The sequence below is a fragment of the Helicoverpa zea genome, chromosome 12 (genome assembly GCF_022581195.2).
Source record: "Helicoverpa zea isolate HzStark_Cry1AcR chromosome 12, ilHelZeax1.1, whole genome shotgun sequence".
Lineage (NCBI taxonomy): Eukaryota > Metazoa > Arthropoda > Insecta > Lepidoptera > Noctuidae > Helicoverpa > Helicoverpa zea.
The window spans coordinates 9,134,601-9,161,805 of NC_061463.1; the positions used below are offsets into that span (position 1 = coordinate 9,134,601).

Here is a 27,205-nt window from a genome sequence, read left to right on the forward strand (position 1 = left end):
TTTATAATAAGATGGTTCGGGTCTAGGAGAAGATCTACAAGCATAAAAATATTGCTGTATTATGGCCTGTCGCCACTTCAAAACCTGCTGAATGCGTAACAATTACAACGCACTTTCACAGTTTAATCTATGATAGCAAACTAAATAACAGGTTTATTATTCAATACCCATCAAAAAGTTTGGCTACCAGCTTCCTTGATCTACGAAATTAGAAGATTAATAAATAATCCATAACATTTACAATGTAACGTACTTTTTTATTAGAATTCGATTATGTAATTATGTATGTAGATTTTCCTCTTACTGGGGATTTTTATAACCTATTCAGTAACCATCCGTTGTTTTGAAATTACATATTGAAAGACGTAATTTATATGCAGTTAATGTCAAAATTCAATCTCGGATCGCAAATTGCGGATAGATATGTTATAGAAATCCACTGTTAGCCAACAAACCAACCACCGCCCTCTACAGTTGTATAGTCAAGTGAGAGTCGTGATTTATCATCTTTCTTATCCCACGGGACCTACGGATGGGGATGATACATCCCCTTATCTTTACCTTCACATCCCTAAGGGATGGGCAGAGCCGTCCAATGCCAATTATTGCAATCATCCTTGACATTCACTTGAGGTTATAACTTATTATCTACACTTATATTATAAAGAGGAAAGATTTTATTGTTTTTTTGTTTGAGATGAATAGGCTCTAAAATTACGCGACTGATTTGAAAAATTCTTTCCCTGTTGGAAAGCCACTTTGTCCCCGGTGAAAATAGGGCTATATGTCCGGACAATAGGTAGCACGGGACGTAGGTGAAACCGCAGGAAACATACTTGTACCCATCGTTATCGAGTCATTTTTTGTTAAATTAAAAATATCGCAGGAATATTTCCATTACCAGTTTCGAACAATATTTTTTTCAATTTATGCGAGTAGATAACACAAGTGACATCCACATTCACAAATGAAACCAAAACGAAGCAATTTATGAAATGTAAAATGTACATTTTGCAAATGACATCACATTTGACTTCAATAAACCGACAATATATTTTTAAAATATTACATTCACTATATTATATTACTAATATAATGAAGAAGCTTTTTTTTATTTGTTGGTTTGCATAGCTGGGCACCGTTAATAAAATTGTTAACTTCGTTAATCGTTAATCCGCTACAAAAAAAGTTAGCTTCGTTAAACGTTAAAGCGTTACATTTCGGAAGAATTAACGCAAGTTAAAGTTAATCGTTAATCCGTTAACTACGTGTAAAATTGCATTTTTATATCGTAAATAAATAAATGTGTAATTTAATCGTTGGACATAAGGTGCATATTCCCCTTCATAAACATTAACATGTTGAAGTTCTCGCTTGAAAGCGGGGCTCGTTTTGGTGTTAAAATGTCTTTACCCGTGGAAAACAGACGTTCTACTGCAGCGCTTGAGGGTATAGCAGTATTGTATTTAATAAATCTATAATATAAAAATGAATCGCAAAATGTGTTGGTAAGCGCATAACTCAACAACGCCTGGCCAATTTGGCTAACCCTTTTTTTGTTGCGTTTGTTATTGTCAGGAGAAGGTTCTTATGAAAAAAAAAATAGGGTAAAGTAGAGAAGTCAGTTGACGGGAGCGAAGCCGCGGGCAAAAGCTAGTAGATTTATAAATATCTGTTCCGCGAGGAATCCGGTGCTCCAATACCTACTTTTGACATTGAAAGAGCAATTGAGCTGAATCGGGGGTCAAAGGTGTTCGTACAATCTCTTGGAAGAAGGCACCGTAGATAGGGCTGCCATCCGTCCGGGTTTCCCCGGATTTGTCCTCGTTTTGACCCCGTCCGGGGGACGTCCGGGCGGGTTTTCAAAAAGCGTCCGGGGAAAACCCGGACCTTTTTCATGTAAGAAAGCACCTAACTGTATTTCCGTATTTATCGGCATTATGATACAAAACACTAACCTCATTCGGTGTAAGAGTACCCGTCCGGGGAAAAAATGCGATTTACGTCAAATGTCCGGGTTTTTTTAAATCTTTGTCCGGGTTTGGCGAAATTCGAGATGGCAGCCCTAACCGTAGACCACATCCACACAGTGCGGCAGATTATGCAGAAGACCGAGGAGTATAATCAGCCCCTGTGTCTAGCATTTGTGGACTATGAGAAGGCCTTTGACTCGGTTGAAATCTGGTCTGAAATCTGGTGTTTCACTCGCTGCCACGCGCCGCGCTCGCCGCGCCCGGCACTTGTCTGAACCTGCTTTTCGCGCCTCGTCCCGCGGAGCCGTGCGGTAAATTAATAGTAGGTATTGGATTAACGATTAACGGACTTCTGCATAATTAACGGAAGTTAACATGTCCGTTAACATTTTTTAAAGTTAACTTAAAAGTTAATCCGCTAATCAAAATGTTAACTTCGTTAATTAACGATTAACGGATTAACGAGTTAATGCCCAGCTATGTTGGTTTGTACCCTAAAGGCTCCAAAACTATCTACTGAAACGATTTGAAAAATTATTGCACTCATGAAAAGCTACACTGTTCCCGTGTAACATAGGTTATTTACCTATATTTTAACTCCGCACGGGAAGTAGTTCCAGCAGTTTTTTTTTAATATTACTTTAAAAAGTATTATAAATTTATGGATACGAAAAATTTGTCAGAAGGAATACATGATAATTTTATTCATGAATGACGATCGAGTTATCCAGTTTAATGAAAATACTCAGACAGAATATATACCTACGTATTGCCGACATAAGGAAATTGCATTTTCATTATTGAAAGGACGTTAATAACGATACCGAATTGAGTTCTCGAGCGATTATTGGATCGAATAAAGTATTATTATGTATCGATATTCTTGTTTAAAAGTGTAGGCGTATCTTGTTTTAAATGCGGAACATTGAAATTATTATTGTTTGTTGTGTTGTGAATTACAGTCCAAATTATGACATTAATTTTAATTTTTGATTCGATTGATGAAAGTCAATGATATCCTTATTTATTTAACTTTTCAACATTTTTTAAGGTTTATATTGAGAAGTAATTATACTGTATTATTTGTTAAATTTCAATTCCAAAGTATGTATTCATTAGATATTCTCAATTTTATTTTTATGATTTATTATTGTATTACATCTTCGAGCCGATGAATTGCGAATGTTATGTACGCCATTATTGTCACATGCATCAGGCCATAAACTAAAAAAGTAGTTTAAGTTATCGAATGTTAAATGTTTGTGATGTGGCAGTACTTTTTTTAAATAAATAAATAAATAAAAAAGTAATTGAAACAACAGTTTCTATGAACACAATTTATGAGAAGCTGTTTTCGAAAATAGTTATAGGTAAGTATTACTTACTTAAATAGTGATATGCAATAATGAGTAAGTACATATATTTTTTTCAATCTTTAACTTGGTACCTTTTTTTTTAACGACGTCAAAAATCATCACCCTCCCGCTGTGGGTTAGCAGCGGTGAGGGAGTGTCAGACTCTTAAGCTTGTGGCACATTATAGCAGCACCGCAACAGCACGGCTGCAGCACGGCGTCCGCGTCGGCGCGCTGTACGCATGAGGACCGCTCGCTTGCAGCACGCGGGCGGCGAGTCGAGTTGTGTGGAAGCGGCAAGCACGCTGACTGCTCGCCGTTGGCTTTTTCATATTGACATTACGAAATATATTATAATATACACGATTTAATGCTCAAAATTGAATGACAACTTAAATGCTGGTGTGGAGCCGTGCTGTTGCGGTGCCGCTATAATGTGCCATAACCTTTACTAACTAAAAACCAATCGTGTTCCGTCGTGGGCCTTTTATGTACCAGGACCGCGGTATCTCTTTCGAACAACCCGCAGCCCCGGCAGTTAACTTAGTACCTAATAAATAAGGCAACAAAGCTGAAATCAATTTATTTAAATTAATTCTTCCCTTGCAAGTATTGTACTTATGTCGTACCTATGTTTTATCACACACAACTACACATACCATAATCTATGAAACAAAGTCATAAAAGACCAACTGTCTGTCTGTTCGTGTCAAACGATCGTAAATGATCGCAGTCGCGCCCACCTTAATACTCCATGACACTCTCACCAAGTAATTAAGGTGCTTTTTCAGTTGGCCAACACTTATTAATGTAGTACAACTTGCTATGTATATGTAGCATATCAGTTTGTAGGAAAATGAACTCTATTGATAGACTTTTTGTAGGGATGCGGGAATATTGTGCGGTTAGACGTCTATTCATGACGAATGTTTAGAGGAATAATATTAATATAGCTTGTTTAAATTTCCTTTTAACTAATTTAATAAACGATTTTGAAAATTCAAGATGGTTGATTGAACTCCAAATTAATGCTGCAGTATTTTATTTTTATAATTTCTACATATCGAATATTAAAAAATGTATATAAATAATAAATATATCATCAAATCTAATTATTTTGTTTTTCTCTTGTCAGGTTGTCAACCTTATTTAAAATAATAATCAGTGCGTTGACTCTATAAATTCCCGTTGTATTTTTTAAGAGGTCATAAATTACTTAGACAGCCTATTCTGTAAACAGTCCCGGAGCAAAAAACTAGTTCTAGGATACCGTTACCAGGAGATAGGTTATTGACATAACCTGAGATAGGCCAATGGACCGCATAATGTAAATTATAATATTATGCAAAAGAAATGTGTTCAATTAATTTAAAAAACGAAAAAAAACTTTAATGCTTGTTTTGAAACGGTACCTATAATAAATAATGGATTTAAAACAAGAATTCTAAGCTATGCTACATGCTATTTAATTAAAATATTTTCTCTTAGAAAATAAGATAAAAACATAATTTAAACTTAGAAATGGCACTGTCAATTAATTTAGACGAACATGTGAAGTAGGCTTTACGATTTTTTTATTGCTTCATCATCATCATCTCAGTCATAGGACGTCCACTGCGGAACATAGGCCTCCCCCTTAGATCTCCACAGATACCTGTTGGAGCAGAGAGCATACAAGCAGATATCTGAATATCTCCATACAAAGCCAAAAAGAGTAAATTGCAAGGACTTAATATAATAACCATCTGTCGACTATTTAAAAGTGCATCAATAATTTGATCAACGAGAACCAATCGATCAATCTTTTGTTCCGTATTCTTTAACTTATTACTGATCTGCGATTAGTGCTGCTACATTTAAAGCTTAGATTAATAAACGTACAAATGTAGGTCAAGTGCGAACAGTGTAACTAATCGTTTTATTGTCTCGGAACTAACTGTGTTATCTGGTTCAAACGCCGGAACTTATCTGAAACGCATTTTGCACAGATAATAAATGTAATGGATTATTGCGTAAGTTTGGCACGCTTCGGAAATAAAAATTGTAGCAGTATTTAATAATTTACATAAAAAAGTTGTAGAGATACTGGATTATTTTATCAATTGTCTTTTTACAACAATCTTATACTTACATGGTTTATTATATATTATACGTGTGGCTTATGTGCTTATGTGTTGGAAAAGTCATGGTGGCCTAGTGGGTATAGGACCAACCTCTCAAGTATGAGGGCGCGGGTTCGATCCCAGGTCAGGCAAGTACCAATGCAACTTTTCTAAGTCTGTATGTACTTTCTAAGTATATCTTAGACACCACTGACTGTGTTTCGGATGGCACGTTAAACTGTAGGTCCCGGCTGTCATTGAACATCCTTGGCAGTCGTTACGGGTAGTCAGAAGCCAGTAAGTCTGACACCAGTCTAACCAAGGGGTATCGGGTTGCCCGGGTAACTGGGTTGAGGAGGTCAGATAGACAGTCGCTTTTTGTAAAGCACTGGTACTCAGCTGAATCCGGTTAGACTGGAAGCCGACCCCAACATGATTGGGAAAAAGGCTCGGAGGATGATGATGACTTATGTGTGGCTTCTTTGGAAACGAATGATACCTATTTACTTTTTTTAGATTTCCTACGTCAAACACAAGTTTAGACGATGCAGGGATGATGTAGTAAGTAATGTGTTACCATGAAAACCATTATACACTACAGTAAGTAAGTATTTATTTTCTATGTACTTATACTTTTCATGTGAAAGAGTACCTAGTGTAGAATGTAGATTAACCCTAAACCATTTATTTTACAAGTTCATGGAGTATATCAAGTTCATAACGTTTAGTTTTTCTTCAATGTTGTTGAAATTAATTGCTCAATAGCGTGAGGTCGATGACCTAATGTAGGGCGCGCTAAATTACTATGACCAATCGATCATTTTATATAGTTATACAGCTTTAACACTGAATTTGTATGTTCTAAAACTATTACTCTATCGACTCTGTTATTAGTATCTGTTTCCCGCGATCCCCCTGCCTCCTGCCCCTTGGACTTTGGACAAAACTTCGTACCTGGATAAGATATAGTCGATGTTATTCGGGAGTAGTGTAACTTCCCAAAGCGAAAGAATTTGTGAAATCTTTTCAAACCTATTTCCTTTGCATAATAGAGATAACCAGTCTGAGAATTGTTATTTTCAGTTTACATGAACAATTTTAGAACAACTTACAGCATTCACAGTTACGATGAGGTTACCTACATACAAGTCGACTTATAAAAGCCTGTTAAAAATGCCTAAACTGCTATGTATTTATCATTGAACTGACGTATCCTTACTTATATTGAAACAAATGTCCGAAACTTATAAGAAGTTCTACAGCTAATTACAATGGCAAAATAGCAAAGTTTAAAATAACTAAGAGACTAGCTAAAACATTTGAGTGGTAATCGTTCAATATGGTCATTATATAGTATGTCATGTCATTACCATACTGATTGAGCTATTACAGATTACTTAAGACTTAAAACAAAACACGTTCAATATCATCTTTAGTCGCCTACATCCATTCACCATTTGTGTAGGCACTACTTACATTAAAAGTAAATAATCTCGATAGAAATTTTACACTAATACATATGAAACAAATAATCTACTGCTTAACATAACGATTGAACTTATTAAGAAAGTGGTATTATTGTAGGTTAAAGTGTCATTAAAAAAATGTCCTAGTCGATTATCATCTACGCTGTTCTCATATAAGGAGATCAGCCAATTGCGCAGGACATTAGTGCACAAGCATTTGCGCAGACACAAGTGCACTTACCTACTATTCCTTCACTCTCATAGCCCGATGGGACGGCTATCCGACACGACCAGAGAGAGATCAGAAATAAAACGTCATATAAAGATTGTGTAACATATGTATAGTTAAGTTGATACTCAAATGGAGTATAGAGTATAGTCTTGTATCAACGACCAAAACGATGAAAGGCAGATGATTAACTTAATGCACAATGCAACAACATGACCTTGGAAGACATCTTTGTATTCGAAGATTTAAATGTGCGTGCACTCAAAATCTTAGTGAACGCAACACTTCGCAATTGTCATACAATTGACACCGATTCTACTACACCTTGGCCCAAATCGGTATAAACCATCCTAATTTGTGTCACCTTGCGGGCAAACTTTGTTTGGATAGTTAAAAGGATTCTATTGTAGCTTTTTTTGTACTCTGACAGACGATTTCAACAATCTTTCTATTTGTGGATTTGCTTACCAGAGATTGGGAAGCAGTGGACTTCTTTCGCCCGACACGACGAGATAGGAATTTGATGGGAAATCATCAAATGACTCTTCCCGCTGTGGGTTAGCAGCGTGAGGGAGTGTCACTCTTACTGATTAAAACCCATCATGTTTCTTCGTAGGCCTTTTACTACCAGGGCCGCGGTAACTCTTCCGAACAATCCCGCAGCCCCGGCTGGGGCTAATGTCAAAATTCCATCTTTAGTAAGAAAATGAAACGATAGATAGGTTATTGAAATCCTCAGTCTATTCTTCTGATATTTATGCTGCAACTGTCGATAATCTTGTTAGAGGTTATCATCTGAAACTCTGAGGCCTTTTCTTATCGTGGTTGTGTAACGCAAACGCAATACCTACTTAGGTATAATTGTTGATAGTAATGGAAGTCAAGGTCAAATGTAAAAGCCTCTTAGAGATAATAGTAACGGAGATGAATTCATTTGTTTAAAAAGAAATCTAAAGATTGATAATGACATCGGCAAAAACTGGCAACGTACTGTTTATTAATGGCTTCTAGGTACATATTTTTGAACGAAGATGACGCAAAAATAGCGAAACGACATGGGTTCTTACTATTAACAAAACTTGTCAACAGTGTTTTTTTACAATCGGCCCTCAAACTTTGATTAATAAAATGTATAACACCAGCATAGGATTTTTCAGAGTTATTTAACAATAAGTAACAAAAATAGATCAATATCCAGTGTTAGATCAACGTAGGTCAAGCTAATTTTTTATTACTTTTTCGACAGAAAACGATCCACGTTTTACTAAAATAGGTATTTCATTGAACTTGTACAAATGTCAAGGTTTTTGTTTTAGGCAACATTAATAGCTAATAGGCCGTTAATGTTGACTCTATTTAAGAATCAAATTAATTTAGTTTCCTTAATATCGATTGTATCGTAGTAGCCTAGTGGGTAAAGAATCAACCTCTCAAGTATGAGTGTGGGTTCGATTCCAGGTTAGGCAAGCAAGTACCAATGCAATGCAACTTTTCTGTATATACTTGCTAAGAATATCTTCTGCACCAATGGCCCATCTCTCAGAATCTGTCTGAAATCATCAATCCGCCTTAAGCAAGCGTTGTGATTAACGTTCAATCCTTCTACTTGTGAGAGGAGGCCTGTGCCCAGCAGTTGGGACGGTTGTAAAGCTGATGATGAATATCGAACACCTAATAATACTTTTTTGAGATAAGTTCGTAACAATGGTCAGAAAAAGTTTCACAAGGTAATAAAAAAATATGGTTAACTCTTTAAGACTGTGTGAGGCTCTATGTATAAACAATGAAATATTATTTGAAGCATAAAGATTCTGAAATGTTTATAATGTTTTCGAAGCAACGCAACATGCATGACCAATTAATCGATGATACCAACATAAAAATTAAAAGGAATAAAAAAATCATGAATGCAAAATGTCATCATGAAAAAAAAAACTACATTGTCAAATGAAAAGTCCTTGAGAGTTCCTTTTATGAGGGAATATTTAAACTTGTATCTTGTTCACCTTTAGAATTACGCCATACTTCGGACCTCAGATTAGCTTTCCGGTTCCAATTCTATTCTAAATGCCATCGATGCTATCATGGTGTCATGAGCTGTCATTACTGAACTGACATATAAGAAACCATTTCTATGAACCTTAAAACAAGGTACTACAGTTCAAATTCGTGTAACGTTGTAACGTTATGCATTCATGAGTAAGAAATGACAATGATTTGCTACCGTCGGCCTTAACACCTGATCAGTTAAACTGACAAAGCAGTTAATAGTTAAACATTAACAAATGTTATGTAGTTATTAATGTATGTATCTCATCTAGTATCAATTTGAATGATAAAGCAGGTCGGTATTGAGTCGGAATAATGTATGAACTGGAGTACATTAAAATGCAATCAGCACGTGATGACATTATTGACGAAGCTGATGCTAATATTGTTTTAGATGTCATCAATAAAGCTCAAACTATTTACATTTCGGATAATATACAGAATTTCATAATAGTCTTCAAAGCAAACAAAGTAAACCAATTATCCGATTATTAAGACAGAAGAAATACCATCTAAAGAGAGTCAGATTGTAGATTTTTTGTGTAGTAGGTACTTTTGAAATGAAACTTGCTACCCCATCAAATGTGATTCTCATGTATTCCACAAACAGATAAGAGACAACCTAAATCGATTCAATATTAATCATGTACTACACGGTCAACAGCACTAAACATATTCGTTTACACACTGTATGACAATGGACAATGTGTTTTTAATTTTAAATCAAGGATATTTATTTATCTCTACTGATAGATCAAACGTGTGGAATGTCATGGGAACAGTTAAGTAGGTTTGAGTGATCTTTTCATGTTAGTCATAAATAAGTGCTAACTACATTGGTAATAACTTCAATATTTATGACAGTACAGAGTTACAATTTAATTAAAATGTAAATATTCCATCTCTAATAGACGAATTTAGTGGCACTTGAACCAAAATGCAATTGCAAAAGGACCTAAATGCATAAAATAGGTATTATGTGGGTAATAAGAGAGGAAATCCGGCCGGGTCGCGGGTAACTTGCCCCCAATCCGTTATCTCAGTCGGACATTGGCACGGAGCCAGCCAGGAATCTGCTGCCATTGTATACTCTGTAATAATTATACGTTACACTGCACGTGTAGAACAATACCATTGAAAATAATAACCGGGTCAAAATACCTGAATTCATAGGAATTGTCGAAAAAACATCTCGGGCAAACACTAACGAAATGAAATGAAACATTAAATAATAACTTTCTTCCCATCACAAAAATACGTGTAAAAACCGTGAAATAGTAAGACGTACGATCCTGTCTAGATGTCTAGAATCTTTGGCAAAATTTCAAATGGAGGATTTTAAGATTATGGCAAGTAGATTGCTGTTCGGTTTTGTTTGGCTTGTCGGAATCCGGAATCGAGAGTGCTCTGCTGAATATTACCTACTACATATCATTGTTTTTTTTTTCCATTTATAATCATTTTAAAGAAATGCTTTAGTTTCAGAATAAAGTTACGCATTGTGACACCATATTACATCCTAAAAACGGTTAGGTCTATTTTTATACGGGGGATTTTTCTTCGAATTTAAAATGTAAATACAAGTAGAAATAGTGTTGACAGTTCAAGCGATGTGTTGGACGAGCAGCACAGGACGCGTGCTCGTGTACCGCCCCAACTTGCCGACGAGGGGCGTAAAGCAATTTGCGCATTATTCCAATCTGGCCCGTTGCCAACACACTACGTGTCCCAACTTTTGACTATCCTACTATTTACTGCTGTTTCAGCTGAGCTTCAGACATTGCAGTGACAACTTCCTTAAATGTATTTAGTTGTCTTAAGTCAACCTATTTGCATTCTAAAAAGTTTCTAACCTCACCCGATCTGGCCACATTTTGTAAAAAAATAAATCAAATCATTGTCACTTTGACACTATGGACAAGTCGTCGTATCTGTTTATGAGTAAAAGAAAAAGACTCAAATTTTCATTCAGAGCAATGGATAAAAACTCAAGTACCGACAGCAATATATCACTCGATAGCTTGGAAACTAATTTCAAACGTAAGCCATTATCAAAATGTAGAAAGTCCGATGAAAATGTTGACACAATTCTTGTACCGTTTTATGAAAAGGATGTACTCATAAAGGTACCAAAAGATCAGCATAGAAAGCAAAATAATTCAGGTAACAAGTTTCTTAAAGCAAATGAAAAACTAAAAAGGGAGCTGACACAAGCTAACAGTTATCTGGTCAATAAGGAAAGAGACTCGAAGCCAAAACGACTCACATACCTGGAGATGTTTCGTAAGCAGTTCGCGCCAAGTCATGTTGATAAGAAAAAAGATAAAAATGAAATACGGTCATTATCACCTGAATTTGGAGACACTGAACGAGAAAGTATCGGTGATGAAACTAACAATCCCGTACCAGAGTTTTACAATACCGAACCTTACAATGAAATGTATTATGAAAAACTTCTGTCTCGTGGCATACAACATTATTTGGATAATTCATATGAAGAACGCGAAGAAGAATTACAGTTTACTGAAGACTTAGCTATTAAAGCCGACCATATTCGTGATCCAAGTCCTGACAATCTTAGAAGTGTATCAGAGGTAACAAATTCTCGACGTCATGTTCGACGAGCTACCATTGAACCCATACAAAATTTGAAACTCGGTGGATTGGGACCGGACCTAGAACGAATCAAACCGAGACTAGAAAGAGCAAGGAGTCTACAAAGATATTCCGAAAAAGTAAGGATGGAAAACCGTCTCAAGATATACAAAAAAACTTATCAAGCAGAAATAGAAAAGAAAACTGAGAGGGACTCGTCAGCAAAGCGCAGAGAAATATCGGTAAAGCGCGAAGACACAGCGAAGGAACCAGGCGCCAAATTAGACGTTAATCCATCTTATTTAATTAATAAATCGACCAATGACAAGATTCCCAAAACTATCAAGAATCCATATTACAAATCAAAATCCGCTGGTGCTCAGAGGATCAGAGAGAGAAATTCTGAAAAGGAAAGACTGAAGCAGTCCGCACCGAAAAAACGAGATACCAACGTTAATCAGAAAACTGAAGCTAAACCAAAGATTGAAAATAAGCCTGATGTTAACGTGCAAATGAGGGCTGATGAGAAATCTAAGGTGAGGACAAAATCTAGTTCGAAAAACAAGGGAATTAATACGGAGTCTGAATCTGAAATGCCTCCAGTCCAAATTAGTTTCATGGTTAACGTAGGTGGAGTTCGTCAATCTAGCGCTTTGAAAACGCTAGAGGAAAAACACCGAATGTATCAAGAACAAGTAAAAGCTTTCATGGAAAACAATAACAACGGGTAACTGTGTCTCATATTATTTAGTCATTGTATCATTTTGGTGGCACAAAAAATGTTTTTATCATGTCAAATGGAGGTATTTAAATTTTTAATAAACTTTAACACATGGGTCTTACTTTCTTTTATTCTATTTATGTATGCAGATGAACTTATCAATAGTTTTTTTATCGATTTATCGTCTCTTCCGCATGTCAAAATCCTTTTGTTCGTATATAATTAAGTAAGGTGTTCTTGTCTAATGACTTTCGGTGCAGTGTTGTTCACACATTGCGAAGCTAAGATTGGATCAAGCCGGACACATTGACGGATTGAATGACGGGTGAGACAGGTGAAAGCATGCGCAGACGTCGCTCAGACGGCGCCGCTGGTATTTCACCCAACAATTAATATTAGTACTCGATTTTTACTTTGATAGAATGTTGGTTATTGCAGAGATAATATCTAATTTTATCTATCTAGCCTTTTTATTTGTTTACAGTATGTATATACAATGTTTTACTTTTTTACATTTTCTGTATGATTACGAAAAACTATTGAAATTAGCATTGTTAAGTATCAACTTCTTTCAATATTATTATTAAACTTTAATTTTGTTGTTCTCATACAGCAAAATGAGAGTATTTAACTCTGTATATAACATAAATTTTAAGAAAATTGTGTTCATCGTCACATAGACAAGAACGTTCAATTTACATATTTATTTCCACTTGAAATCAATCAAATACTCTCAAATAATCTGACATCAAGCTCATGTTATTGACCATTTTAACGATAATTAAGATACCGGACGTAGTTCAAACTATAAATATAAGCGATCACTTCTAAATAACGCGTGAATGAATTCCGGCTTGTCAGAGAAAGTCGTCCTCACACTTGATGCTGCATAAAACGAAACGAGTGTGGATCATACAATTTATTATAGTTCGGCCATTCAGAGAATGCGTTCCTGACACGTCGCGATTGAACTGACGACGTAACTACATTCATTGATTATTGATATAATAATGTTGTTTTAATGCTCCTCAATTGTTAAAACGGTAAACAACCAGCAAAAATATTTTTATCGTAACTGCAACGCCATTGCAAAGTTACGTCGTCAGTTCAATCGCGACGTGTCAGGAACGCATTCTCTGAATGCTAAAATTTCCACACCATGAAATACTACTACCAACGGTGCAGATATAATAATAAGTAATTTGCTTGTTTGAAGGTAAAACTCACAGATCGTTTTAAGCGCCTGCTAATGTGTGATTATTGAGAGGATACGTGATATATCGATGTTGAATTCTTGCAGGCTTATATATTTGCAGAACATTTATAAAAAAATATGTTTGCTTCTTATCCTCTTCGGTAGTTAAAATAAGAACTAAGTTAAGTATCTCAGGTCTTCAGTTCATTTTCCGAAAACACAAGCTCTACGTTAAAATAAAATGCCATTAACGAAAGAGCTTGGCTCACCTTACACCTCGTAGTTCGCCACAATCACAGGTATTACTTAAACCGATTGATTCTGCAATCCTTTTACTACCCTCCGATGGAACTTAAAAAAATCTAGGTCAAAAACACAGGTCGGTGGCAACTTTTACTGTCCTTGGCTGTCTTTGATACATTTCAGATCTTTTAATTTTAAACGAAAAATGCCGCCATAATCTCGTTTATAAACCTGTTGTAGGTCATTATCATTGCATTAATTGTTTTCAATGTTGCTGTTAAAATTTAACGATTATTTCGTATGCAATTAACTGTGGGATATAAACTATCGAGTACAGCTTTGTTAGGTACAATAAACACTAAATCAAGTGGCCAGGTATCGCTGTCCACGGGATTGTAACAACGGCGGACTTGCGTTTGTACCGAATATAGGTTACCGAGCTTAGGCCGTGCATACATTATATGGTAGGCACGTTTCGAAATATCAGATAAACAGACTATAAACCAGAGAAACAATGAACATGAATTTCGTATCAGATGACAGAGCCTTAGTGGGCATCCACGGCCGTTGTATGAACTTACATAGCTACCTACCTACATGTGTAACATCCCTTATGCAACTAGAGGTTCCGTCGATACGGTTTTTGAGTTCTCCATTGTATGGGGAAAGTAGAGCATGGATATAGTAGGAAATTATGCTAATGCTTTATATTTTAATGCATTAATAAAAATGGCAGCCGCTGTTATGCAAACATCGTCATGCTTTGCTTAATAATGATATACACATGGTTCGTTGACAATGCTAATTTAATTTTGAAGTATTGCAACAAACTGGAGTATGAAACCTTATGAAAGTTACATTTAGGCTGCTAGATTTTAGCTGATAAGACTGAGGCCCAAATTCATCGACAGTAACAACATTCTTTTTGATAAAACAACTGTTTACTTTGAAATTAAACGTAAAGATTCATGGAAGGTTAATAGATATTTTAAGAAAACTGATGTTCGTATTGTCGGTGAACTTCGTTATGAGTAGTGATTTGCCTATTATAGCAATAGTTACATTGTAGAACTTCAGAACTATGATTTAACACGTGTTCCATCAACTGTGTGACGTCATAGTTTTACTTACGTCATAATTTTACATTGTAAGTGAAGGTCTGTGTTATTGAAAGTAATAGAAGGGTTTGGTTTAAAACCTAACAATACAAGGCAGGTTATTAAACGTCGGAGTAATATTAGTTGTTTAAAGCAACGGTAAATTAATAATGAATCATCAGATGTCATGGCTGGTAATAATGTTACTTGTAAGGATGACGCTAGACAGAAAAGTACCCAAGTGGCTATGGAATGGATGCTGACCCCAAATAAAAATAGCCATAAGGACGAGAGCAAGATGATGGTGAAGAATTTTAGCTGGCACTTACTCATCTCCCAAGCCTCTTCCCAACTATATCGGGGTCGGCTTCCAGTCCTAACCTGCTGACACTAACTACTGATTGAAGTAAATGACTTGTTTTCATTTTACGGTCTTAGTGTTTTATGACATACTCTTTCGAAATTGATAAGTTTTAAACCTCGGCTGAACACATTGAAATCTAGGTAGATATTAGAAATAAATAATAATCTATATTCGAAGCTAATAGTTATTATCCCGCGGAAATTGTCAGGTTAGCTCAATCAGTCGGTGCAACTCGGGAAATGCATCGTTATGGTGTGCAAATGTGTTATGATTGGCCAACTCGGTACTAATTTCGAAATTACAAGTTGCATTGCAAGTCACACTTTGATGTGGAACAACTTTTAATAATCCTGAATTATGATATGGTTTGAGCATATTTTTGTATCGCGTAAGATATACCTACTATATATCTCATATTTCTTTAATTCAGCGATATTCTAGAGACTCGGTTCATTCACGCAAGTTGTCCTTCTCGAAGTTTGACACATCATTCATATCATTATCATCCACCATCCCAATTAAAGAGATCAGAAAGGCATTTGCTTCTCCTAACTGGACCTCTTTATTCCATTCCACAATCACCATATTTTATTTTATCATCTTGGGCTGGGCAGATGATCATTACATTTTGCATTCGTGGATCAAGATCTGCTAATTTATTCCGTAATTATCTTTTAGTATATAATCCCATTCTTGTGTTAAGGTTACATACATTTTAATACTACATACAAATATGTGTTGTGATTTGATGTGTAATAGATATTAGGCTTTATTTATAGGCATACATTTAAAATAATAATTAATTATTTTGATAAAAATGTCAATGCTAAAGATCCAACGTAATTATGCATGGTTTGACATTTAAAAAAATCTGGAAATGCCATTGAACTCAAACACGGCATAATTAAAACACTGATGATAACACATCTTTTATTTTTAGTTATGAGTGTCATGTTCGGTATTTTTTACCCATATAAAGTTATCGCGAAAAAAGTTCTTAAAAAACAACCAAAGTCCGCTAATATTAGAGATCCGTCTGCGAGACAATAAAGCCTCACCATTATCAAAACTCCGTGGTTCCGTATATCAGCGATAAGCACGCAAAGTGCACAAAGCCGAGTAATCTATTCTCGTTAAAATGCAGTCCAATTTGACTGAAACCGACTCGATCCAGACTTTCCGATTTACTGGTAAAGTCATTACGTTTCTGCCTTCAGGCTGGATCGATACTGCTTTCTAGAAACTAGACCGAACTTTCAAATGTTAGACCTAAAGTTGTACAAGATAAGATACGCCTGTGACATTGAAAGTAACATTTGTTAGTTAGGCACCTTCCTTTTGCACCAAGATAAATAGGAATTGGTAGGTAGGTACGTATTAATTCAACACAAAAACTAAGTTTTAAGATATTTGTATTTTTAAATGTTCAAATATGCGGGCTTCTCTCACAATTATGTTACGTCAATTCTGTTTATTTAAACAGTCTAAAAACAATATTTCACGACACACTTTTCTCGGTGACTAATTCTGTGCGGAAGTTGCGAATACGTAGAAGAATCTATTTGTTTTGAACATTCTTACAATGTGTAATAAAATAAATAGAAAGTTTTAGTCGGGTCAGAAACAATATTTTTGCAACTAACTCCGTTGCTTCGTTTCTGCCTAACAAACGATTAAACCATGTGGTGTCATGGAAGCCATTTTAATTTAATTAAATAACTTTATAAAAAAAATTTTACACTTCGTATTTCACTGTAATAAATATAATTGGCTTACTTAATTATATGCTCAAATCCAGCAGTATCTATAAAAAAGCAACGCCCTTGATTATTATTTTACGATTAGGTAATTAAGCCGTGTCACCTTTTTATTACGATCCTTTTATTGGTTTGTTTATTAATATTATTTTTATTAGAAAACAGGGTCGGCAATTGACTTAAAAACATGCTGCATCGACTCCAAATAAAATTGGGATGAAGGCAGGAGGACGATGTGTGGGCCGGTATTTTTTTATTGGGTTTATAATTGTACCCAATTCTCCGATGTTTCTTGTAATCTTGCAAGGAACATTAGAAAGGTTCGTTTGGAACTCATTGCGTATACTATAGTAACGTGCTTTGCGCAGACACAAGGATATAAACTGCGTTAATTAGTCCATTAGCATGGTTCGTGCTGTCACCGACGAGTCTCATTATCACAATGCATCTAATTTGTAAGTTATTTAAACTTAACTTTCAGGTTGTCGTAACTAGGTTTAAGATATCTTTGTAGAAAAATTATTCAGGAAAATTTTACGACCCTTTTTTTAATTCAGGTAAATAACCAGTTTACCTAGATTTTTGTAGTTTGGGGATCTCTTGTTCTATTTTTTCAATAATAGGTATTTTTCTTGTTATATTTTTGCATTGATAATTAAGAAAAAGTTTTACAATATTAAGAACTTATTTATAAATGAATAAATGACTATTGACTAATTATCATGAAGGGCCAAAAAATAATTGTATAACTTTTGAAATCAATAAATAAACAGTTGTCATTTCCTTATAGGTACAATTATTTGTAAAGGTGTCAATTATATTATTTCATGAACCGTTAAATATTACTTAACCACGCTTTATCGTGGCAAATCAAATCTTAATGGTCATTATCTCTGTTTTTCCAAAAACATTTTATATGAGTAAAAAATGATCAGCGTCTGGAATCTGAATATACTTAGGTGGTTTATTTCGTCAATATAGTGTGGATATGATGCTGAATTTTACAGGTTTCAACCGAGTCCCGTGGGAACTTCTACCCGTACCGGGATAAAATATAGCCTATGTGACTCGGAAAGAGTGTAGCTTTCCGACAGCGAAAAAAAAATCAAATCGGTTCAGTAGTTTCAGAGCTTTTGGAGTACAAACAAACAAAACTATATTTCCTTTTTATAATTGTATAGATATACATATAAAGGGTCTGTATTGGTCGTGAGAAAATTCCGAATTTCTGAATACCGTTCTAGAGAATGCCAGAGGATTTATGGTAACACTGTAAACTCTAAGTGTTTGCTCCAGTTTAAAGTCTTGCACAACTGTGTTTGAACCTCTTCCTACTTCGGCAAATTGCTCGTCTATTTACTTAATAATCTTATACATTATACTGTACATTCCATTAGTTTTAGGTTAGGCCTTCATCGTTACACGATCTATTAAGTAACTAATATTATGAATCAATACTAATATGAAGAGGTTGTTTGTCTGTTTGCTTGAACGCGCAAATTTCAGAAACTACTAAACCAATTTCAAAAAATATTTCAGTGTAAGATAGCTTATCTATCGAGGAAGACTATAGACTTTTTGTCCTCAAGTGGTTTCCTCAGAAAGCGGGTGAAATCATCAGCAGAAGCTAGTGCAATATATTTCAGCGCCATTAACATTTACAAATATTTATTCAGTGCTATTAGTAGGAGATTTAAAATAATTGTTGGTCGTAATTAAATGTACTTTATTTTGTATTCGTGATGATTGGACCGGTTTATGTGGGATATGAAGCTGCCCTTTTAATTCCGATATGTTTAAGAAGACTGGCGGGAAATAGCTTTTGATCTCTTTCAAGTGGCGTATCGATACTGTAGCAATGAATCAGCTACTACTAATCAGTAGCTTATTTCTGTGTATGCAATTTATTTAAAGTTCATTTTATTTTATTGAATGTTTAACCATAACCATATATTTTTGTCAATAGCTCAATAAAACAGAGTAAACTATCTTGTGTGGACAAGATACTTATTAAATGTGTCCGTTTTAATAAGCCGAAAAAGGTTTCATTACTAATTTATTATGAGAGTCTTCTTACATTTAAAAAATTGTATTTAATTATGTTACCGCACGTATTTATTATATCTATTGTATTGCAAATTGTAATGATGTTTGCAAATTATGAAATCAATCATTAATACAAATTCTGACACAATGATTGATGACTTACATTGATCTCACGTGATTTGCATAATATCTATGTTGGTTATAATTAAAATAGCAAATATATTTTTTTCCTACAGAATACTGATACATGCAATTCACAGATTTCATTAAATGCATGCGTTTTCAGAAATGACTAAAAGGTTTTTGAAGCAATCCTGTCGCAAGTAAATATCTCTAAAAATTGGCCCTTACTCAGCTATTCAGAAGATTATCAAGAAATAACCAGCCAGTATGCTTGTAACATCACACCATCCAAAACCACGAAAAAACTGCACATGCAAAAAATAACGAATCGATATAAAATTGAAAATTGATGCACGAAATTGTAACGTAATCCATTTAGCCGTAGTTTCCACGCAAATGCATAATAATTTTACCGACACTTTTTATTGACAAGTAAAACTGGACCTTACACTCCAAGTTTTAAGATTGAAATTTGAATAAAGTGACGTAGAATGTTAGTGCAACCATTTTGCAAGGTCCACATGACAGACCGCTCTTCTAGAATAGGTAGGAAACGGCTATCTTCCGTTGATCGCACGTACGTAGCTATACTAGGAAATACAAAACGCCTAGTCTAGCCTATTGCTCCAAATCGGGCCTGTTACCAAACACTTTGAAACTGGACTGTTAGTGAGCTAGTCTAGAATCTAGATTGTAGACTTTATAGAGCATTGCGTGTCACTAATGTTACGGTTTTCTTCCGTTGGTGATTCAAGCTTTGAGAATCTGTGTCTTTGGTATTTATTACATTTCTATTGGAGTATTGAATTCTACTGCATTAGTTATCATCACACGCAATTGACGCAATTATTCATAATCTTTTTCAAATTTTGTGAGAACTAAAAAGGGTAGGTACCAAAGAGGTCTATACTACTGCTAATATCTTTAACCACTAGACGGATTTCAGAAATAATTTCTGATAGGAAGTTCATTAATATCCTAAGGCTTATTGCTAAGTAGTATGTCTTAGTTAAACTGGGTTTAAGAGCAGCCTCTGGTTAATTAAAGATCTTAACCCATTGCAGTCGGGTAATAAAATATAAAAAGACGAAAGAGATTAGGTATGTCATACCACAGAAAAAAAACTTTTAATCCTCATGACAAATTAGTACCATACCTTACAGATTATACTTTTGTCACTCACAAAGTAAAACATGGTCACGCCATGCGTGTGAACTCACTTTAACATAATTAACTCACGTTCATAATTAAATAATACTTTGTACGATAGCGACAGACAAATTTATGTCCATCATTAATAATTCTTAGTATTCTATTTATAACTTTTACTAAGTAAGTATTATACCTAAGTACAGTAAAGTTCTATCAATAACTTCCTAGAATAATTTCATCATCTCAGCCATAGGACGTCCACTGGTGAACATAGGCCTCCCCCTTTGATCTCCACAGATACCTGTTGGAAGCGACCTGCATCCAGCGTCTTCCGGCGACCTTTATAAGGTCGTCTGTCCACCTCGTTGGTGGACGTCCTACGCTGCGCTTGCTAGTCCGTGGTCTCCACTCCAGCACTTTTCGGCCCCATCTGCCATCTGCTCTGCGAGCAATATGGCCTGCCCATTGCCACTTCAACTTGCTAATCCGGTGGGCTATATCGGTCACTTTGGTTCGTCTACGGATCTCCTCGTTTCGGATTCGATCACGTAGAGAAACACCGAGCATAGCCCTCTCCATAGCTCGTTGAGCGACTTTGAGCTTTGAGATGAGGCCGATAGTGAGAGACCACGTTTCGGTGCCGTAAGTCATCACTGGTAACACACATTGGTTGAAGACTTTCGTCTTGAGGCACTGAGGTATGTCGGACGAAAAGACATTGCGTAGTTTCCCGAACGCTGCCCAGCCGAGTTGGATTCGGCGGTTGACCTCTTTCTCGAAGTTGGACCTACCTAATTGGACTACTTGTCCTAGGTAGATATATGAGTCAACAACTTCGAGTACCGAGCTTCCAACAGAGACTGGGGTGGGCTGAACATGGACATTTGACATAATTTTCGTCTTGTCCATGTTCATTTTCAGGCCCACCCGTTGTGAAACTCGGTCGAGGCCCTCGAGCATCATACTGAGTTCCTCCATCGACTTTGCCATGACTACGATGTCGTCGGCAAACCGAAGGTGAGTGATGTATTCGCCGTTGATGTTGATGCCAAGTCCTTGCCATTCCAGGAGCTTGAAGGCGTCTTCCATTGCGGCAGTAAACAGTTTCGGGGAGATTACGTCCCCCTGTCTTACGCCTCTTCTCAATGGAATCGGCTTCGTGCTATGCTCCTGTACTCGGACCGACATGGTGGCGTTATTATACAAACACTTCAACACCTCGATGTACCGATAGTCATTACATAGACATACATTAGAATAATTTACAACTTGGTAAAATACTAAAATACCCTTAAAAAATATTATACTCATACTAAGGCTTTAAAAGTACTTATAAAAGATGTTTATTAACATTTACACTAGCACGGGGGTTTTCAGATTCAAAAAGGTGCATTATTTATCATTCGACTGACTGCAATATACTATGTACATATATTATACATAGTAGTTAGTTATAAAGTATTAATTCTCTTTACCAACTGTCACCATGAAGGGTTGTTTGTTATTCAAATTGATTTTCATATAAAACTTATCCTACCCCTACCATGTCACCTACATTATTTTACACTGAAAGTGCTAGGAAATACAAGATTCCATCTAAATACAGTTAGTGGACCAAAGATAAATTAGAACGACTTTGCAAGAACGATCGGACTGGATGTGAAAGTGGTCTAAATGTATTCCTAGATAATAATTTAGTTTCGTATCTAATGGTTCATTTACTAATTATATTTAGACATTTGTTTGATTGGTTTGGCTTCATAGTCACGAGAGTGACTGTGCAATAACTAGCTAAGGGAAATCCGTGAGTATTAGGTAATTTATTAAAAACAGCATATTCTAAATAATTATCTCTCTAATTAATATTCTTACCCACAACTCTTAAAGATTACTCTTAAAGATTCTGCAACTTACCTGAAACAAAAGCACAAGGTTAGTTTCTAAGATCTTCTTCGTGTTTGTAATTCAAATTACTGTCGTAAATGGCTTAAACTTTTAACCTCAAACATTCAATTTGCTATAATATTGGTTTCAGTATAAAAAAATAAAGATGAAGAAGCGTAATCACACCCATTTAAAAAAGTATGAATATTAATGAATGTATTAATTGCAAAATAAAAGTTTAATATATCAGTATGTGCCTAAGTACTGAGTACTAGTTTGATCTTCATCCGATTTTACGACTCAATTTAATTTTATGGGTACCATTGGTATTTAGGATGACTGTCGTAACCTGCCATTGATCTGAATTAATTGATATGAAATATCATTAAATCACTCTGTATAGCTAATCACTTGCTGAAACGTAGGTACATTAGAATATTTGAAAAGACATATCGATTAAAAAAATTGGGATTAAATATTTAAAAGTAAAATAAATGCAATATTACTAAGTTGTTCCAATATAACCTTCTATTCTAATAATGGTTTTTATTTTGGTCAAAAATTAAGCATTGCCATCCAACGTGGCAATGCTGCCAGCCTCTTGGGTACACTCCCGGTGGGCAGCGATGAGGAGTTTTTTGATGCCATTTTTTAGTTGTATATATGTATAAATAAGGCTTGTTTTAAGTTGTATACATAAGTTTATTTTTAATTTTTAAAATTAATGTAAATATTATATGAATGAATGATTGACATTCTAATAACTAATTTATTATGCTCATCATAAACATCTATTATCATTAGGTATTAATTCGATTCGTTTATGTCTCGATTTGAATTTTTAAATCGTTATTTTTGCAGCAAATCCTTCGATATCGGGAAAGCAAAAACTTGATTAGTGCGTATACGGTTAAGCTACGATTCGGTTAAAATTAACTCGCAAATCAGTAGTCGTTCCAAACCTGGTGATATGTACTATATTTGATTACTGGATATTAATATGTAAAAATGTGGACACACCTTTTTAAAATTTAGAGCGTGGTAAAGGTAATTGGTAACTATTTAAGCTCAATATATGACAAAGTTGCAGGTTTGTTTTGGATCTTTCAATTCTTTTTGATTCTTAAGCCTAATTTAGGCAGGGACTTAAGAATCTTCGTAATGACAAAATGACCCGGACACATAGAACTAGTGTAGCATCCCTACGGTGAAAAAATATTTCTAATCGGTGCAATAGTATCGGAGCCTCTAGGATATTATTAAATTACTGAAAATACTTACACTATTTTCATTCTAGTTCTTAGCTACTTAATCGTCAGCAACGGCATATTATTATGTGCCTTACACGAGTATATCGACTTACTCAACTGAAGCCAAATAAACTTGGCATTCTTGCCTTATAGATCATTAACTTTAAACTTATTAACAAACGCATACCTGCTTCTAACTAACAATTTTATGTATGCGTTTGCGTTTACGTTTGAAGAAAGAAAAATGTTGCGCTCTGACGAAACTTTAGAACTAAGTAGTTCACGTTTAACTAAAACGTAAAACTTAAGTATAAAAATAAAATGGTTTACGTAATTACTGTAACGCACTGTTTCCGAGATATTAATGATACTTATAATCAAGATTTAAATATCTTATGTAAGTTTTATAAATCATAACGTAAACTGTTTTTTTTAATCTTTGGCAATTAAAAAGTAGTCTTTTATTAAGATAAAATCTTAAGATAATAAACAGAATGCACTTGACTTACTGACACTGTATTTGTATACAAGGTGATGTCCCACTGTTACTACGCATGTTTCTTATGAATATTTAAATTAATAATCCATTTATTTATATATGATAAGTACCTACACATGGTGTAGCGTTATGAAATTGTTAAAAAAAATAAGAGTATTTACGTAAGCAACTGATTTACCTAATATATTCAGTACCTATAGAAGAAATGTTTTTAAAGCAATTAAAAAGATTAATTGCCATTTAATTATGTCAAGCAATAAAAATATTTGTGATCGTTTAAAAGCATTGTGATATTATTTTGAAATAAAATTAACATTGCAAAAGTTAATGTAGGAAAACAGTCAATCTGAGTAATATAAGTGACCAAATATTTTGATAGTTGCACAAAAAACAATCACCGTTTGTGTTTGTACAAGTGCTTAAGTACTTGGAAATCTACATAAATCGATGAAAGATTATTATTTAACTTTCATAATATATCAGCTTTTATGTCAAGATTCAATTGTTTTGACACCGATTTTAAACAAACGGAAAATGAAGGTACATCACTGTTATATGGTCAATTAAGTATATTATGATTGTCAAATCTGCTAATAAATGACCATCTTTACAGTAGGGTCACGGTCAAAACTGTTAAGTTTATAATCAAAGAGATAACTAAATAAAGGAACTCCATTTTATTACAAAACCTGGACTTGAAAAGTACCAGTTTTAGGACTATTAACTTTTTTCCAGATGATGGTCTAAACCTAGATGGCCTATAAACTAAAGCCAGTACCTTTTGATACCACGTTTTATAATAATGTGGACTAAGTTTACAAAGATGTAACTTCATATTTTTGGTGAAAGCGGATATAAACGGTGCACTGATTTTGTCGTAATTTGACACGGAGATGTAATTTGACCTGGGGAAAGCCAAAACAGTGACATGTTACTTGACTTCCTCATTTTAGTTAAACCTCACTATAATGTAAGCGTGTAAAAAAACCTTGTCCATCCATTTTTTGTGCTTACGGTAAAGTGATTGAACTGATTGAGAACAACAAGACTAGAAAAAGCCTCTATAGAATTGTAAGGGCTCGTAAAAACGTGAAAAATAAACAAAATCACTATTAAGTCAGGTGTCTTATCAATATATTTACCTAAACATGCTTTCATGCTTCTACTAGCGTTTTTAATTATAAAATAAACATCTTGTCTAGCACAGAGGCTGAGAATTATAGATTCCTAATACTATATGCGTTTATACTATAACTTCAACAAAAGTTCAATGCAGTGGAAAACCTCGAGAGTAGTATCAGCAGTATCAGCTTTAACAGTTTCAAGATGTTTGAACTAATTTTCTAATAATACCTACTGCTAATTACATTTTGATAGACGCCAATATAATAGACATATACATGTTAGATTCAATAATACAGACCAATATTAAATTCAATAAGAGAAGAAATCACCGATTATTTTGAATGAATTGAATTGGTGCACGCAAATAGTTTTGCGTGCACCAATTAATGTAGAGTGCAACGTCCGCCTTTACAAATTGCAACAAATGCGCGGTTTCTGTAATAACTATGTTTATGAGAATAGGGGTATAAAAAGCTAAATTATTATAACCACTGGCTTATCAACGGGTGCTAATTAGGAAAGCGATAAAAGTTATGTTGATACCTATCGATTAATTGCATTGAAATTAGGTGTTAACTGACTATTTTATAAAGTCGTAAATATTGCATAGCTTTAGCTAAAAACGAAACTTGATGACTGCCTGCTTGATTTTCAAAAAAAAAGATAGGTAATTTAAAAAGAAAGCTGCAATGATAAATAAGCAATTGAAAAACTTGATATGATGATTCAGTGTTACATAGATAGCCCGTTTTGTGAATGAAAGCTTATCGGCTACTTTTAAGTAATATATATATACTTACTACTACTAATCTGCTACGCATTAATCTCAGGAACTCCTGAACCAATATGAACAGCAAGAAACTGGTGCTTCATATGTATGAACCTATGAACTAAACTGCCCCGCGTCTTTTCTTAAATTATAATTTTCCCATGATAAAGATAAAAGATAATTTATTTTGTTAAAACATGGGTATGTTTACATGCTGAAATTCATACGAATATGCTTAGTTTGTTTATTGCAAAAAGAACAGGCATACTTACTATCAGAGAAGCTTAGGATAAATATGGCAGCGATATAGCTAAGTACTTCTTACTTGATACGCCATCTTCATTTCCAAATAAGTAGCCGCACCATCCATCTTTATTGTCTGTAATTGTTTCTTTAACCACCAACGACCTTCACATGGTAACCTTCCATGGATTACAAAACCTAAGTAATAACAGTCGTCAATCATATGATACAACAGTTATATTGTAACATCCATACCTAGATTACATCTAGAATGCTAAGGACAAGTATTAATCAATTTAATTTGACTTTTCACGCGATCTTTGTAGGTTAATCGGCTGATTTTATCTGGTGAACATTTATTGTTAGCTCCGCCCCTTTCTAATAAATACGTGAGATGTTACGAGTAGTGAATTACTTACGAAGAACTTATTTCGAAGACATTAGAAGAATTATAGGTTTGAAAATGAACGATGGGATAAAGGCTGTGCAATTGATTAGACTTTTAATCACTGCCCGTTGTCGCAGATTCAAAAATATAATTTCAATTCAAAAGAAATCCCAGACAACAGAAAGTTTTATTTTATATTTGACCACCTTAAAAAATTCAGCGATGTTGAAAAAATACACAGTCATGATCCGTGAATTATGACTATTGTAAACGTTTTAAATCGACGGGAAAATAAAACGCAAACAATGTTCTCGATTGTTCTCCCTTCAATGGCGTTCCGAATGCGAAAAATGAAGTGAGCCGAGTCCTTCAATGCGAGCATAAAATATTAAACATGGATAAAATATGAGCTATGTAAAAGATTTTGATTTATAAATCGAAAAATATTTCGTACAAATAAACTCTTTGAATTATACTCGTGAATCATCATCATCCTCCGAGCCTTTCCCAACTATGTTGGGGTCGGCTTCCAGTTTAACCGGATTCAGCTGAGTACCAGTGCTTTACAAGAAGCGACTGCC

At 34.7% G+C, this 27,205-nt stretch overlaps 2 protein-coding genes across 3 annotated transcripts in view; one reads left to right on the forward strand and one right to left on the reverse strand.

Moving 5' to 3' along the window:
• Positions 1-27,205, reverse strand: part of LOC124635237 (low affinity immunoglobulin epsilon Fc receptor) — a 78,372-nt gene that overhangs the window by 40,980 nt on the left and 10,187 nt on the right. The gene's annotated exons all lie outside the window — the stretch shown is intronic.
• Positions 11,087-12,499, forward strand: LOC124635236. The gene has a single exon (XM_047171091.1). It carries the CDS (start codon positions 11,087-11,089, stop codon positions 12,497-12,499), a length of 1,413 nt encoding a protein of 470 aa, XP_047027047.1.